This window comes from Eubalaena glacialis, chromosome 2 (assembly GCF_028564815.1).
Source record: "Eubalaena glacialis isolate mEubGla1 chromosome 2, mEubGla1.1.hap2.+ XY, whole genome shotgun sequence".
NCBI lineage: Eukaryota > Metazoa > Chordata > Mammalia > Artiodactyla > Balaenidae > Eubalaena > Eubalaena glacialis.
Genome location: NC_083717.1, coordinates 70,590,416 through 70,606,880, shown reverse-complemented (window position 1 = coordinate 70,606,880; position 16,465 = coordinate 70,590,416). Strand labels below are relative to the sequence as shown.

Genomic DNA, 16,465 nt, shown 5'->3' with positions numbered 1-16,465 from the left:
TTCAGAGAAGAAGTTGATCCTGGGGGGCGGGAGTGAATGAGGAAGGGGGAGAAGGAGGGACACAAGGTGGCTGGTGTGTTGGGAAGGGACAGAGATTTGGGGGCTCAGGTTTTCGAGGCCCAACAGAGGGTGGGATGGGGACCCAGGGCTCTAAGGCATAACGGAGCCACAGCACCATGGGCTGCCAGAACCCTCCTTGATCCTAGGTGACTTTCTGCTTCTCAGGCTCATCTCCCGATCTGCGAAAGGAGAAAACGTTCCCCCCTCTGTAGCCTGGTCAGTTGTGCTGGGGATCCAGTATCATAGAGTCTCCTTGGAGAAAACACCGGGGTCTCCCTAAACTCCGCACACAGTTTAAGACCATAAGAACTGAAGTCATGCGTGGGTGAGGAACAACTTGTAAGCAGTTTTTTAAAAAGCGAATTCATGAGGGTAGAGGGCCTCCCCACCCTACCCTACACGCGTCTTCCTATTTCAGATCAGGGACAAAGGTCTGTCAGTAGAAAGGTGAGCAGTCTTAGGACTGGAAGCACCAAAGAGCCTCTGCTGTGAGAACAAAAATCCACTTGTCTTCAGATGCATTTCCAGAGGGTTCCAGAGTCACAGACCTGCAAAGCGCATGGTCCCATCCTCTCTTTTGACAGATGAGGACCCACAGGCCCTTCGTGGGGAAGGGGACTGCCTAAGTCTCCGTGTGTGTCAGGGGGATGATGGGGACCCAAACGCAGAACACAGGATGCCTGCCTCCAGACCTGGCCCCCCTCACAGCTCGCTGAGGTCTTCCCACAGCCTCTTAAAAGAAACCACTCCTCTAAATCTTATGTTATGATGTCTGTGAGTAAATATGGTTAAGACCAGCACAGGACTGCCTACAGAGATGCAGAGCAAATGACGGACACTCATGGGGTTCTGAGGGGCGCTTCACAAGAGGGGTGCTGGGGCAAGAAGGAGTTCCCTGAAAGATGGACTGGGGGCCACTCACGGTCAGGCAGGGTGGAGCGCTCCACTACGGAGCCGAAAGGCCCGTCCATGTCCACGCCGTGGGACTGTACCGCAAACTCGTATTTGGTGAATGGCTTCAGCCCGCCAATGAGGATGTCTTCTCCAGAGCTGCCAAGGCAAGAAACGTGACCAGGGCTCTCAGGCACACCCTCCTAGCAGGGCAGGCCCCTCCAAATCTACTCCCCTACCCCAGCCTCATGGGGGCCACTAACACCATCCAGAGGACCTGCAGAGAGGTCTGGATGTACTGTATGTATGTATCAGGCTCCATGTCCAATCCCCAAGCCAGGCCCCTCTTCCAGGAAACATTCCTGGATTAATCCACATCATTCTCTACCCAAGGGACCATCTCTGATGCTTCTTTTCCTTGACTTAATTTTACTCCAGCTGCAACTGTATATATCTATTTCTTTTTATGCTTTGTTTCCTCTGCCAAACAAACGGCTCCCCAGGTCAGGGTCTCTGTCTCCCCACCTAACTGGGGACCTCTCAGGACAGCAGCTGGGCTGTCTCTTCCCCATCACGTGAAGTTGAAGAAATAGGTCTGTCCTGCGTGACGTTTCCTAGGGTTGAGTACAAGGCTCTCCTGTGAGGGGATGGGACTGGATGGACTCCCCTTTTCCATCTGTCACCATCTGGTCATCAGACCCTCAATGTGCCCCCAGTTTAACACATGAGTCATGAAATGTCCCTGAACCCCCAGGTCCCCTCTCCTCATCACCACCTGCTGCCTTCTTCCCCACCGTCTGCTCTTCCTCCCCCTTCACAGCATGAGCCCCTTCTTCCCACCTGGTGTAATAGGTGACCAGGGAGGCATTCCTGAGCCCCCAGGGGCTGAAGCGCACCGTGTAGTTGACAATCTTGACTGTGGTGAAGTCTGGTTTTTTCCACCGAAGCCAAATGGATGTGGAGCTGTTTGATTCCGCGTGGACATGGGCGGGGGGCAGGGGTGGCCCTCTCTGGATGGGCAGGTCTGGAGGGTGAAAATTAGAGTGTGGGAATGGAGGGAGGATACTCATCCCTTAATATGTATAGTGGTTTGCAGTTCCCAGGGCACTTTCTTTTACCCAGTCTCTTTTGATCCTATGAGTTGGGTAGCACCGTTCCCACTTCACAGATGAGGAAACTGAGGCTCCCAAGAATTTAAGTGATTTTTGCCAAGAGCATACAGATAGCAGACTGTGGAACACTAGTATGTAGGAATGTAATAGAGAGAGACAGCAAATCATGGCAATTAAGAGCACAGATTCTGGAGCCAGGCTGCCCTGATTCAAATTCCAACTCTGCCACTTAGTAGCTGTGTGACTATGGAGAAGTTAATTAACCTCTCCGTGTCTCCATTCCCCATTCTGTCAGTGGGGCAGATAATAGTACCAACACCTCATAGGGTTGTTATGAGGATTAAATTAGTTAATGTTTGTAAAGGACGTAGAAAAGTTTTATGGAATGAATGTTTGTGTCCCCCCAAAGTTCATATGTTGAAATTTGAACATATGGTGGGTCCTGTCTTAGGGATTAGTGCCTGTCTTTGTCTGTTCAGGCTACTATGACAAACAACCATAGACTGGGTGGCTTATAAACAACAGAAATTTATTTCTCACAGTTCTGGAGTCTGAGATCAGGGTGCCAGCATGGTCAAGTTCTGGTGAAGGCCCTCTTCTGGGTTATAGACTATTGACTTCTCACTGTATCTTCAGAGCAGAAAAGGGAAGTAAGCTCTCTTGTGACTCTTATAAGGGTGCTAATCCCATTCATGAAGGCTCCACCCTTATGACATCATCTAATCCTAATTACCTCCTATTACATCACATCGGAGTGGAGGGTTTCAGCATATGAATTCTGGGGTGACACACATTTTCAGTCCATAACAGTGCCCTTATAAAAGAGACCCCAGGGAACTCCCCAACCCTCTTTCTGCCATGTGAGGACACAGCGAGAAGACGGCCTATGGTCTATGAACCAGGAAGCAGGTCTTCACCAGACACTGGCTCTGCTGGGGTCTCAATCTTGGACTTCCCGGTCTCCAGAACTGGTTGTTCAAGCCACCCAGTCTATAATGTTTTGTTGCAGCAGCCCCAGCTAAGATCCTGAGCCTCAGTTTCCTGGTGGGCCACAAAGGGATACCCTCCCTGCCTAGAGCAGAGGAATAATCTGATAGACGGTGCAATGTAGGTGGATGTATTTTAAAAATTGTTTAAAGGTCAAACTTGGAGTCAGAAGTCACTGATGAACCATGGGGTTTTTCTCTGTCCAAACCTTCCATATTAGCACTGTTCATGGATAATGAAAACACGGTAAGCAGACCTACAAGACAGTGCACAAGCTGGAGCTTCTCTCTGTAACCTAGACGAGCCTAGTAGAATGGGTTTGCGGGTGGCTGAAGCTTCCAGACAACCTGACCACCAGAGCTGACCCAGAGGAAAGGGAAAGGAGGCCACACACAGACCTGCTGACTGAGACCTCCTCCCCCGCTTCCCCAGCCCCCTCACCTGGGGTGGGAGCCTTTTCCGTCTTGCCCTTCCACACTGCCGCATAGCCATCCTCGTGTTTGTTGAATGCCACGAGCTTCACCTCGTACAGCTGGCCAGGGACTGGGGAAGGTCATGGGGGTCACTCACTGGCTAGAGGAACCTCTGGGGTCGTTCTCTCATCCCCAGGGAGATTCCATCTCCAGCCACTGACCCCGCTTGTCCAGTCTCCCACTGGAGCTACATCCATCTCATCCCTCCCCACCTGGCCCTCCTCACCTAGCTGGGTCAGCTCATACTGCTTCACTTTCTTCTTGAGCCGGACAGGCCCCACATCCCAAGCCTGGTCTCCACGGCCCCCTGGAGGGCTCTCGCCATCTGCCTCCTCCTCCTCTGTCCCCACCTCTCGCCAGTACAGTTTGTAGCCAGAGATCTGAGCGGGGTGAGGGGGTGGCTGCCATGATACGACCAGGGACTCCATCCTTGCCCGTACCTTCAGCTCTGCAGGGGCAAAAGGGACTGGGGGCAGAGGAGCAGGAAGGGAGGAGGAGGAGGAGGCCAGGGAAGGGAGGAGGGAAGAGACACGAGGAAGCAAAAAGCAGGAAGACAGCATTGAGTGAGAGCCTTGCCAGCCTTCTCCCAATGCATCACCATTCAGCCACCAGCCTAAGGGCCAGGCCCAGGCTCGGTCTAGAGGACAACTCACTCTTCCACAAGTGCTGGGAATGCAGGGATGTCTCCTGGGCATTTGCAACGAGGTTAGCAAGGAGCACCTCTGGGGCAGGGCTGACAGTACCTCGCTTAGAGTAGGGCTCTAGAATTCTTCTGAAGGAATGAATGCATGAGTACTGGCAGGTAAGGGGATCACAGGGATTGCTAAAGCCGGTAAGGAGGGATGGAGCCATTGGAAGTGGGGAGCCCTACTTGGAAGCTTAAGAGTGGGGCAGCTCACTATGTGTCTGATGCTGTTCTAAGCACTTTGTACCATGTATTTTAACTTTATTCTCACAACCCTATAAAATAACAAAAATACTATTATCCCTGTTTTACAGATAAGAAAACTGAGGCTCATAAAAGTAACTTGCCCAAGGTCACACAGATAGTATGTGCGCCAGGTTTTGACTGTATTTAACCACTCTACTATTGGGCCTCTCAACCAAACCCACAACAATCATAATCATGGAAGCAGCTACTATTTAACAAGTTTTAATTATGTACTAAACATTTTGTTTACATTAATTAATCCTCATGCCACACCTGGCAGTAAATGAAGTCTTAGAGTTGTGAATGGTCTGTGCAAAGTCACACAGCAGATGGAAAGGAAACACGAGCTCAGGGGTGTCTGCAAAGGCCAGCCCTTCGCCTCTTCACCCATCCTCCCTTGCCCATCGAGCAGGGGAAGCCGTGGAACGTCTCTGATGGAGGAGGCGGCTGGGTCTGGGTTCCAAGGGCAAACATACACCCACAAAGGCACACGCATCACCCCGACTGTCCCCTCTGACCCCGTACCGTGGCTCTGGTTGTGCACACTGGGCGTCCTGTGCTGCATCCACTGGGAGGGGGCCCCGTAGCCCGTCCCTGTGCCGGCCGAAATCCGCACTCGATACACCTTGTTGGGCTGAAGCGAGTTCAGTGTAAACTGTGTCTCGTTCCCTGGCACCTCGGTGGAGAAAATCTGATCTGCTGGGACAGAAGAGACTGGCTCTGGGTGGCCACCTAAGGACCAGGACTCCTAAACTCCCCTACACCGACTTTTCCACCTCAGGTCCTGGTTCCTCAGGGCCCATCGGAGCCTGAGACCCTCAGTGCCCGGATGGACTCCATGCTCCAGGGCCGACTCCTGGGCCTCCAACTCTGGCTGACACAGCCATCAACCTCGGCTCAGAGAGGGGAGAATCATGGCACACACTCCCAACCGCCCCAGGAGCTGTCAGTAACCACCCACGCACACACCAGGGCGCGGGAACGAGGCACTGGCTGTGAAGGCCATCAAGCACCGCCTACCTTCCGGAGCCCTGACAACCACCCAAGCCCCCTTCCTCACCCTTCCCTCCCTCCCTCCCCCCCCACCCTCATCCTGGCCCCCAGCCACTCGCCTTCTCCAATCTCTCCATCCCTTTCACACCTCCTCCCCTAGATTCCTGACATCTGTCCTAACACACACACCCCCATGCCTCATTTCTCTCAATCCCACAAGTACACCCTCCACCTCCCTATCCCTCATCTGCTTTTTGAGCTGGAAGGGACCCCAGGGATTACCTAGGTTACCTGCCTCATTTCACAGACAAAGAGACTGAGGCAGGGACTCAACAGGATTACGCACCGCAGCAGCCGTAGAGGAGGTGGGGCTAGACCCCAGGCCTCCCCCTGTCTTGAGCTAGCCCTCTTCGTCTTCCCTTTCTCTCCTGCCCTCCCAACCCCCAGCCCACCTTCCCCTTTTCCAGGTTCACCTTGCCCTTCTCCACAGCTCCGCTCAGGCCCCCAGCCACTCTGATCAACCCTTCACACCAATGATTCCCAGCCAGGTGGAGCCCCGTGTCCTGCCCCCACTCACCTTCCTTTCCCAAACCGTACTCTATCTTGTACTTCACCACCTGCCCATTGCTCAGGCTGGGGGGCAGGGGCAGCCACACCACCCTGACGTCCGAGGGGTTGGGGCTGGACAGGGAGAGCTGGGGCGCTGCACTGGGGACTGAGACAGAAGAACATCAGCGTGAGCTCTGCTCCACCGACGTGGAAGGTGAGGCCCAGGAGCGGTCAGAGACTTGCCCAGGTCACACAGCAAGTCAGAAGTAGGCCCAGGACCAGGATCTGAGGGAGGAAAGGGAGCCTCTCAGGGGAGCCCCAAGCTGGAGATGAGGGGACATCCTTCCCACCCTGAAGCCAGAATAAGGTTGGGGGCACAATCGTCTACATCCAGTGGATTGTCACTGGCTCCTGTCTGACTGGATGGTACGTGGGTGTCGGGGAAAAGGGCCGTCTGATACAGGCAATCATGAGACCTGGGCTCAAGTCCCAGCTGTACTACTGACCTTGGGCAAGTCACTAATTTTCTGGGCCTCAGTTTTCCCAACTGTAAATTAGGGAGAAGAACCCTCTCCCACTCCCTTACAGGGCACAAAAGATGGCATAAGGCAGGTAAAAGTGCCTTGGCGAACACTAGTAAAGAGAAGCTGAGCTACCATCCCCAGGGAATTCTCTGGGCCCCAAGGTGCCCACTGCAGGTGCAGAGGCCCTACCATCATCCAGTGTGTGGACCAGTGCTGGGGTGGAGGTGCGGCTGGCGCCCAGCTGCGAGTAGGCCACCACGTAGAACTCGTAGTCTGTGTTGGGTTCCAGGTCCCGAACCTGTAGCTCAGTGGTGTCATTGTTCACTGCAAACTGGTATTCCACATTGTCCATGCCTGAGTGGGTTAGGGTTAGAGGACAAACGGTCTGTCACAGGGCAACCCCCGAGGGCTTGCCAGCTGGAAGCTGTCTGGGGACCCTTCATATCGTCCCAGTCCCTAGAATAGCCTCTTTATAGCTAAATCATTCCAGATAATCTCGGTGGGAGAGTATAAACTCCCCTGACTTCTAGTCCCACTGTATTAATTCCTCCACTGGTTAGGAAGTCTCTTCCAGCCTCTAACCGAAGTGACTCCTGCTGCAATTAACAAGCTGGCTCCAGGAATGCCAAGCCATTTTCCCTCCGAGGAGAAGCATCGTCTCCCTCCTCTCTTAGAACAAACTGTGGCTGAGGGAGAAATGTACTAACCCATTTCTACACAGGTCTCTCCTGTGGGCTCCCACCCCATCCCGTTCTATCCTATCCCCAAAGGCAACCCTTCAATCATCCAGCCTGTGCCGCGCCCTTGCCCCCTCCCCCACCAGAGCCCCCGCGTAGGTCTTTGCTGGGGCCTCTTAGCCCCGGGGAGACTTACCCCGTGCCTTCTGGTAGTGGAGGGAGAAGCCGATGATCTGCTCGCTGTGCAGCTCAGGCCGCTCCCAGGCCACCAGAACGGCGGAGCTGCTCAGCGGCGTGGCGGTGACCCGCGTGGGGGCGCTGGGCAGCCCCTCTCGCACCACTACTGCCAGAGGCGCGGCGGCGCACGCCGTGCCCGCGCCATTCTCGGCCACGCACTGATAGTAGCCGGCGTCCTGCAGGCCGATCTGCGTGATGACCAGGCTGCCTCCGCCGCCCTGCACCTTGACGCGCCCGTTGGGCCGCAGCGGCGCTCCGTCGTGCAGCCAGCGCAGCGTGGGCCGCGGCTCCCCGGACGCGCGGCACACGAAGCGCGCGGTGCTCGCCCGCGTCCGCGACAGCGCCTCCGGCGCCTGCGAGATGACAGGGGCGGCTGGGGGAGGGGAGGAGGACGCTGACCGCGCGCTCCGGCCACTAGGGGCCCTGGCTCCCGCCCCCAATACCCGACGGACTCCCGCATCCCCTCCACTCATTCTAACCTCTTCCTGACTCACCCGTCCCCCCAAAATACCCTCGGCAGTGCAGCTCTAGCTCTCTTCCGCCTTTTACCCCAGCCCCACACTGACCATTCTCTTTCTCTCTCCAAGTTGTCCCCAGGCCTCCTCGGCCTCCCCTAAATACCCTGGTTCCTCCTGGATCTAACCCTGCTCCCGCACTTACCATTTCCTTCTCCCCTACCTCCCAGTATCCCTTACCTATCAGATTTACCCCTCTGCCAGCCCTGAGCAACCCTGCCCCCAGTTTTCTCCACCCAGACCACTCCATCTCCCCCCAGTAACCTCAGTCCCACCCCTCCCCACATTACCTGGGTCCCACCCAGACCACCCCTCCCCTTCGCCCCCACTCCATCCTCCAATCTCTTTCCACCACTTCCTCTCCTCTAATTACCTAGTCTGTCCCCCCCATTCCCCCTTCCCCCGCCCTATCCCTTTTTCCTCCTCCAGCACCGCCCCTCAGTCCCTCTGACACACCCACTCGCCCCTTTACCCCCCTCCCTTCTCCTCCCGGCCTCGCCCTAGCTAACCCGCCCCAGTCCGGTCTCCCCCACACCTACTCCGCGGTCCTTCGCCCTCCCTCACCCTCCTCCCCTCCTCACCCAGCACGCGGAGCTCTGCGGCTGCGGTTGCGAAGTCGCGCGTGCGGGGCTTGTTAGCTCGGCAGACGTAGACGCCAGAGTGCCGGGGCTGCGCGCTGGTGATTAGTAGGTTGGTGCGGCCCAGGACGATGACATCGGTGGAGATGGGCTTCCCATCTGCGGGAGGAGGGAGAGCGCTGGAGCGGGGAGCTGAGGGCTGCCCCTCCATCCACTCTCCGGACCTCAGGAGACCCTCTACACCCGGGTTAAGAGAACACAACAGTCTCTGGCTGGGATCTCAGTTCCTCCACTTGCTAGACCGATGACTTCCTCTGAGCCCTTAGTGTCTCTCTGTAAAATGGGGAGATAGTTCCTCGCTGGAAGGGCTGCTCTGAGAGTGTAACGAATAAAGTCTGTGGGACTGGTTGGCATAATGCAGGCACATAAGAGGTGCTCGGTACACCAGTCAGTTATTACTATTACCATTATTATTAAATTCATTTCTCTCAAGAAGGACACTCCTCCCATATGGTCTTAGCCCAGTGCTATGATGAACATATGGCTGGAAAGGTCTGGACCAGAACCAAAGATCTGAATCTGTGCAGACTTTTATCTTGATGTGAAGTGAAAACCATTTTAAAAGCCCTTCCCTTATGGACCTGAACAGAAAATCCAGGGAAGAAATGCAAATGGCCAATAAACAAAAAAGTGTTCAACTTCACAAAATCAAAGAAATGCACATCAAGACACAGATGTTCATTTTCACCCATCAAATTGGGAAAGTTTTAAAAAATGGTATGTTGCAATGCCTGAGACAGGGTAAATGCTGATAGGGCTAACAGGGGCTCCACCTTGACCTTGAAGCCAGGATTCCACTTGTGGGCACTCTGTGGTGGGGAGCTGTGAACGGGGCTGATCACTGCAGTGTTAACTGTAATAGTGGACAACTGGGAAGGACTTAAAAATTCAATAGCAGGAACTAGCAATTTAAATTATGGCGACATTCAAATGATGGACTATCATAGTTATTAAAATTATTTTCGAAAAAGTTTTAAAGATGGGGAGATGTTTATGATATACTGTTGAATGAAAATAGGACTTGGAACTGTAAATATAGCATGCTTTCAATTTGGGGGGAAAATGTACATGTGCATAGAAAAAAATCTGGAAGGAAATATGCTCGTATGTTAACAATTTTAATCTCTGGTGGGATGTTTTCTGTTTCTCCTTTTCCCTAGTTTTCTACAATGAATACGTACAACTTTTGCCATCAGAAGAAAACAAAACAAAACAAAAAAGCCATGCCCCTCCCCTGACTTAGTGGAGTAAGTTCCTAGAAAAGGAACAGTGCCCAGGGGCAGGAATGAAGTCCATTTCCAGCTTCTCTCTTCCCAGTCTCTGTCCAGGAGTGCTATTAGCAGAGTTTCTCCAAGTGAGATCCCAGAACCACAGGTGTCAGGACCCTCTGGGACAGCAATTTGCAAATCCTTACTGTGTACACAAATCACAGAATCTCAGGAGACCTTGTTAAGATGCAGAGGCCTAGGGCACCCCAGATTCTGCATTTCTAACTATGCCCAGGAGGTAGGTCCAAAGACCACACTTTCTGTAGAAGGACCTCGGACACTTGTTAGGCATTAAAAATCCTGGGTCATGACTCTCCAGGCATAAATGGAGGGAGTCTGCAGTTTTAAGATGCTCCCTGGGATTAGGATTGACATATAGTACACACTACTATATATAAAATAGACAACTAATAAGGACCTATTGTATAGCACAGGGAACTCTACCTAATACTCTGTAATGACTTATATGGGAAAAGAACCTAAAAAAGAGTGGCTATATGTATATGTATAATTGATTTACTTTGCTGTACACTTGAAACTAACACAACATTGTAAATCAACTATACTCCAATAAAAATTTTTAAAAAAATTAAAAACTAAAAAAAAAAAAAAAAGCTCCCTGGTCATCTTGATGCCTGGTCAGGATTTGAGAAACACTGATAATAGAACTTCTGGGTGACACCACAGGCTTACCGCAATAATAGTATGAGGGTCCTGCTGGCCCCAGGATCCCCCTAACTAGGCAAGTGTCACAAGTCCAAGGAGGCCGGGCAGGTCAGGGAGGCACAGATACCAGCACTGTTCTTTCTCATCAGCTTGGTGGGGGTATGTAGTCATTTGGGTTTTTATTTTTCTTTAAACTCTATGTATTCATCACAATATAGTCTTGAATGTGAGATACAAACTTACAAAAAGGAGGCAGTGTGGGGTCGTAGACTGAACCAGGGGAAAAAGGGTAAAAAGAGCTTGGTTTGAGACTTTCCGGTGGTCCAGTGGGTAAGATTCTGAGCTCCCAATGCAGAGGGCCTGGGTTCGATCCCTGATCGGGGAACTAGATCCCACATGCCGCAACTAAAAGATTCCGTAGGCCGCAACAAAGATGCCGCGTGCCTCATCTAAGACCCGGCGCAGCCAAATAAATAAATTTAAAAAAAAAAGAGCTGGGTTTAAGACTTACTTCTGCCATCAACTTGGCACAAGTCACTTCTTATCTCAAATGGAAACAAAAATAATCCTTGCTTTTCTTCCATACAGGGCTGTAAGGGGTGGTGTACCAGAAAGAGAACAGGCTCTAAAGTTTGGGTCCTGGCTTTCCACCTTCCTCTCTGAGCCTCAGGTTCCTCATCTGCCCACTGGGAATAACAGCCCTGGCCCCTACCCTCCTCCAAGGGCTCCAGCAGGAGAGTAGGTTGCATGCTCAGTAGACCGCAAGGTGACGTTTGGCCGGCACCCTCATTACCCTGATAGCATCGATAGCATCTCCTGTAACACATTCCCACTTGGCACTCATCACTTGCTGCCTGATACTGTCAAGCCTCTCGTCGTGGATGTGTGCTTATCTCCCTCGCACAGACTGTGAGTTCAGAGGGCAGGCCCCCCCTTTTTTATTCATTGTGCCCAGTATGAAGCCAGGCACACAAAGGTGGCTGCACACTAGGTGGACCAGGAGGTGCTGTGTAGTTAAACAGACCAGCAGAGGGTCCAAGTTCCACCTGACTCGCTGGCCCCTTTCCAGCTCTCACACATTCACTGTTGTGAGGAATGGAAACATAACGTGGAAAACCGAGCCCAGTGCCCCACCCCCCAAGTGAGGTCTCAAGAGTGATTTTGTGAGTGGCAGACTTAGCGCGCTTCGTAAAGGAAACTTGCTACATGGACTGATGATTAATTTTGTCCAGGCTCCCTACCCACACTCAGCCCTGGGACAGGAGTTAGTTCCTACCACACCAAAGGTCGGTGACCATTGCATGGTCACCCTTATAGCTCCTTGACCTGGGGATGCGTGAGATGCCACACCCTTCCTCTCCCATGCCCTCAGGTCCCCTCCCTCCACTTACCCTGTCGGACCCAGGACACGAAAGGGGTGGGGTCAGCAGAGGCCACACACTCCATCACCACACTCTGGCCAGACACCACGGTGGTGTTCTCCGGGGCTGCCACAATGACCACGTCCTGCCCCCCGATGGATGCCAGGGACCCTGGAGAGAGGGCAGGCCAGCAGGCAGCCTTACCATCAGGCGTCTTCACATGCAGCACCTCACCTGATGTTCACAGTCACCTGGTGAGGCAGGTGGGGCAGGGAGCAGCCAGGGTTCCGGCTGACAGATGGGAAAGCAGCTGCATAGTTCAGCAGAGCTGGGACTGGAACTCAGAGCTCTTTCTCTGGGAGCCAGGAGAGGAATACCCTGACTTCCGACACACCACCCCCATTCTTCCCTGTCAGATTGAACCCACCCTCCAGGCAGAGAACCAGCAGGGTCAAGAGTAGACTTGGAAACAACTATACCCCAATTTAAAAAAAAAGAAAAAAAAAGAGTAGACTTGGAGTCTGGACTTGGAGTCAACAGTTATAGTTTCTAGTTCTAGCAAGTCCTTTCTCCAGAGGGCCTCGATTCCCACGTGGGAAAGGCAGGGGATGGGTTCGAGTTTCTGCCAGCCTGGCAGCCCACTGAGCACTAATTCTCTGCCAAGTTCTCAGTGTGACACTGGGTCCCTGGGTCAACATGGTGAATACCCGGTTTGTCCAGCAGGTGGAGGCAGAGACCCCGGGCACGGGAGGGAGAGCGAACCAGACTCAGCGCATCAGCTAAGCCCTAGGAAGCAGGGTAGGAGTGGAGGTGTAGGGCATGAGGAGGGGGATGGGAAGAGATGAACGGAGGGGCGGGGGTCGAGGGGAGATGCCATGGCAAAGGGAGGCAAGGGAGAGGCCCTTGTGGGAGGCCCGGAGTGAGATCTACGGAGCACCTGCTAGGCACCAGGCACTTCCCAATCTTATCTCAGCGATTCTCACCACCTCCCTGAGCTGGACATTTGATAAGGAACCCAGGGTCACGCAGATGGTGAGTAGAGAAGGCAGGATTCAAAACAGGTCGTTCTGACCCCAAAGCCTGTGTCCTTCCTACTGCATCACCCTGGGACGGGAGATTTTCAGAGAAATGGAGAGAACACGAGCCCCAGACCATCAGGAGCCAGATGCACAGCAAGCAGCAGCAGGGTGAATCCCCTTCAGGGCACACAGAGGGCCGGGGACCAGGGCAACGGGGCACCGACACTCCTCCACAGACGCCTCCCCTCCCCTCCACCCCCGCCCCCCCCCCCCCCCCCCGCCCCGTCCCCAGCCCTGGACGCTCCACCCAACTCAAGGGAACACACAGCCTCGCAGGAAGAGAGCCCTGAACTGGGAGTCTTGGGTTCCTGCCCCAGTTCTATCTCTGACTTGTTGGGTGGCCCTGCCTTCTCTGGGCTCTATCGCTTCGCCAGTCACTTATTTGAAGGCAGGCCTTGGACTGTTTGCGGCCCCTCCCAGCTCCAAAATGGCCGACTCCAGAAACCCCCAGGTTTCCGCACCCAGCCAGCCCCTTTACCTCTGTGGGCCACGCGGAGTAGGGCCTCCTGGCTGAAGCGCTGGTTTGCTGAGTTGGTGGCCACGCAGCGGTAGGAGCCTGCGTCACCTTCCTGAACGTCCAGGATCTGGAGGACCCCATTGGGAAGGGTGATGAGCCTTGGGAAGAGAGAGAGGGCACCTGTGAGGTGGGCAGGAGCTCCTCAAGGAGGGTAGCATGCCCAAACAGTCCTGGACCCACCTTCCTCTCTGGCCTGAAATACCTAGAGCAGTTCACTTTCAAGCTTCACTCATAATAAAAGAAATGCAAATTAAAACTACAAGATACCGTTTTCACTTATCAGATTAGCAAAGGTCAAAAGTTTTTTTAAAATTTATTTATTTATTTATTTATTGGCTGAGTTGCAGTCTTCATTGCTGTGCCCGGGCTTTCTCCAGTTGCGGCGAGCGGGGGCTACTCTTCATTGCGGTGCACAGGCTTCTCATCGCGGTGGCTTCTCTTGTTGCGGAGCACAGGCTCTAGGCGTGTGGGCTTCAGTAGTTGTAGCACGCAGGCTCAGTAGTTGTGGTTCGCGGGCTCTAGAGCACAGGTTCAGTCGTTTCGGCGCATGGGTTCAGTTGCTCCGCAGCATGTGGGATCTTCCCGGACCAGGGCTCAAACCCGTGTCCCCTGCATTGGCAGGCGGATTCGTAACCACTGCACCACCAGGGAAGTCCCAAAGGTCAAAAGTTTTTGTGTTTGTTTTTTTAATTTTCTTTTTGTTTTTTCTTTTTTTCTTTTGGGCCACATAGCTTGTCCAGTCAAAAGGTTTAATAACACCCTTTGTGGATGAGGGAATGGGGGAAGGCAGTCCTGTCTTGGTGGTCATGCCAAATCAATACACCCTCTTTCAAGGGCAAGCTGGTGATATCTTACGATCAAACCTGCATGTGCCTTTTGAACCAGCAACATCACTTCAAGGACTTCATCCCACAGATATTCTCGTACATGTACACAAAAATGTATGTCTAACGATATTCACTCCAGCCCTGTCTGTAATAGCAGAAGACTGGCAACAGTCCAAATATCCATCTGTAGGGTGGGAACTAGCTAAATCGGTCTGGGTACATTCACACAATGGAATGCTAGGCAGCTGTTAAAAGGAGACAGTTCCATGTGTACTGCTATAAGACCATCTCCAAAATATGTATGGTACAGAACAGTGTGTGTGTGACGTGTACACTTATATGCTTTTGCACTGAATGTCCCTGGTAATAGTGGCTATCTCTGGGGAGGGGACCTGGGATTCTGGGACCTGTCAGTGGGAGATTTAATTTTCATTAAATAACCTTCTGTATAGTTTGAATTTGTTTACCCCCTGCCTGTATTACCTCCTCTCTCCCTGATAAAATCCCTTCTATTCACACTATCTCATCTGAACCTCGAAACAAGCCCAAGAGATAGAGGGGATCACAGCCTTCATTTTAATGGTGACAAAACTAAGTCTTGGAGGGAGTAGGGTATTTTCACAGGGTCTCACAGCTCGAGCAGAGTTAAAACTGGAACCTAGGGCTTCTGGTGCCAAATCCCACGTTCTTCTCACTTGCTTGTCTCAGCAGCCATTAGATGGCTGAGAATGCCAGTGGAAGGGACGTGGTCTCCAGTAAGTCCCAGTCAACACGTACACTACTGAGGAGGGGCAGGATGGATGAGAGTGGTGTTCTCCACCCTTTTGGTGAGGGTTGGAAAGCAGTTTGGGCTAGAAGGGCCCAGAGACCTTGCTTGAGAGACAGTGCAATCCCAGGCAGGGAAGTGCCCATGGGAGCCAGGGTGGTGGGAAGCAGAATGGGCTCTGGCCCAAGAAGGGAGGGAGTGGGTCTTCCTGAATCCTCTAGCTGTGATCCCTGCAGGGTCAGCTCGAGGATGAGAGTTCTAATTTCTCACTAGAGCAAGTGGCCTGTGGACGTAGCCTAGGCCAAGGTCAGGGAGGGAATGGGGCAGCTGTGCACTTGGTGAAGATCCCTTGGCTCGTGGGGAAAGCAGGGTATGAGAAAAATCTAAACACAGGAGAAAAGAACTAGCTCAAGGGTGTTGGGAGAGAATTCTGGCCATGAGCCTAGAAATCTGCTGTGGCCCAAAGACTTAGAGAAAAAACATAAACCTGTATCACTCCTTCCCTCAGCCCACAGGCAAACCCACCTCTGCCCCAGAGTCTTACCCTCAGCTCCAAGAGCTGCCCACATCAGCGCTGGGACCCACAGGGGAGAGGGGACCAGAAGGGGAAGGGTGGTTGGAGAGAAAATCCTGGGCCAGGACCCAGCCTGTGCCATGGAAAATTTGATGGGAAATGACAAGTGGGGAAGGACAAGCAGGACCCATCTCAGAAGCAAGGCCCCCATCCCCATCCAGGTCTCCTCCACCTAATATTCTCTGCCTCTAAGACCCTTCCTCCTTCCTCAGTCTCCATAGCTGTTGTCAGCAGGATTCACGCCAGGAGCTGTCCACACTTCCTAACCCCAAAGTTTCTCACTCTTTCCAGGGAAATTATGCTCCAGGTATCCAAGAGCTAATACCTCCTTTGACAAGTAACATTGCCTTAATTACGTGTGTTGAATGAATGAATGCGGGTGTGGTGCTGTTGCTAGAGCCAACACAAGTGAAATGGAACCACTTTTAGTGTTCATTTAAAATCTCTTCTGCTTTGTTAAAATGTGTTTTAAAAAGCTCTGTCCTTGGAAGAATGTCCAAGACATATTGGTTAGTGGGGGGAAAGAATTCACAAATCAGTGTTTATGAAGCAATTCTATTTTTGGAAAATAGATAAATGATATGCTAGGATGTGTGCGGAAAGAGTCAAGGGTGGTAACGCTCACGTCATTCGTGGAGGTTTTCTCTGGGAGTGGGGTTACTGTGGGGCTCTTTTTTGTTGCGTTTTTAAATTTCTTGGTTACAGTGAACATTTATTAGTTTGGAAATATAAAACTTAAAAAAATTTAAATGGAAAAAAGCATGTGCCCTTATACACTTTGTTTTGTAACTCCTGGCTCTAATATAAAAGCAGCTGTGGC

General features: G+C 52.5%; 1 protein-coding gene across 1 annotated transcript in view; it reads right to left on the bottom strand.

The window, feature by feature from the left end:
- IGDCC4 (immunoglobulin superfamily DCC subclass member 4) overlaps window positions 1-16,465 on the bottom strand; it is a 36,120-nt gene that overhangs the window by 5,464 nt on the left and 14,191 nt on the right. Inside the window, exons 4-14 of the mRNA XM_061182012.1 lie at window positions 13,440-13,576; window positions 11,913-12,053; window positions 8,531-8,686; window positions 7,394-7,807; window positions 6,710-6,874; window positions 6,025-6,162; window positions 4,980-5,150; window positions 3,750-3,989; window positions 3,492-3,593; window positions 1,792-1,975; window positions 983-1,110 (exon numbers count right to left, since the gene is read on the bottom strand). Coding sequence (XP_061037995.1) covers window positions 983-1,110; window positions 1,792-1,975; window positions 3,492-3,593; window positions 3,750-3,989; window positions 4,980-5,150; window positions 6,025-6,162; window positions 6,710-6,874; window positions 7,394-7,807; window positions 8,531-8,686; window positions 11,913-12,053; window positions 13,440-13,576 — 1,976 coding nt within the window. The remainder of the gene's footprint in view (window positions 1-982; window positions 1,111-1,791; window positions 1,976-3,491; window positions 3,594-3,749; window positions 3,990-4,979; window positions 5,151-6,024; window positions 6,163-6,709; window positions 6,875-7,393; window positions 7,808-8,530; window positions 8,687-11,912; window positions 12,054-13,439; window positions 13,577-16,465) is intronic.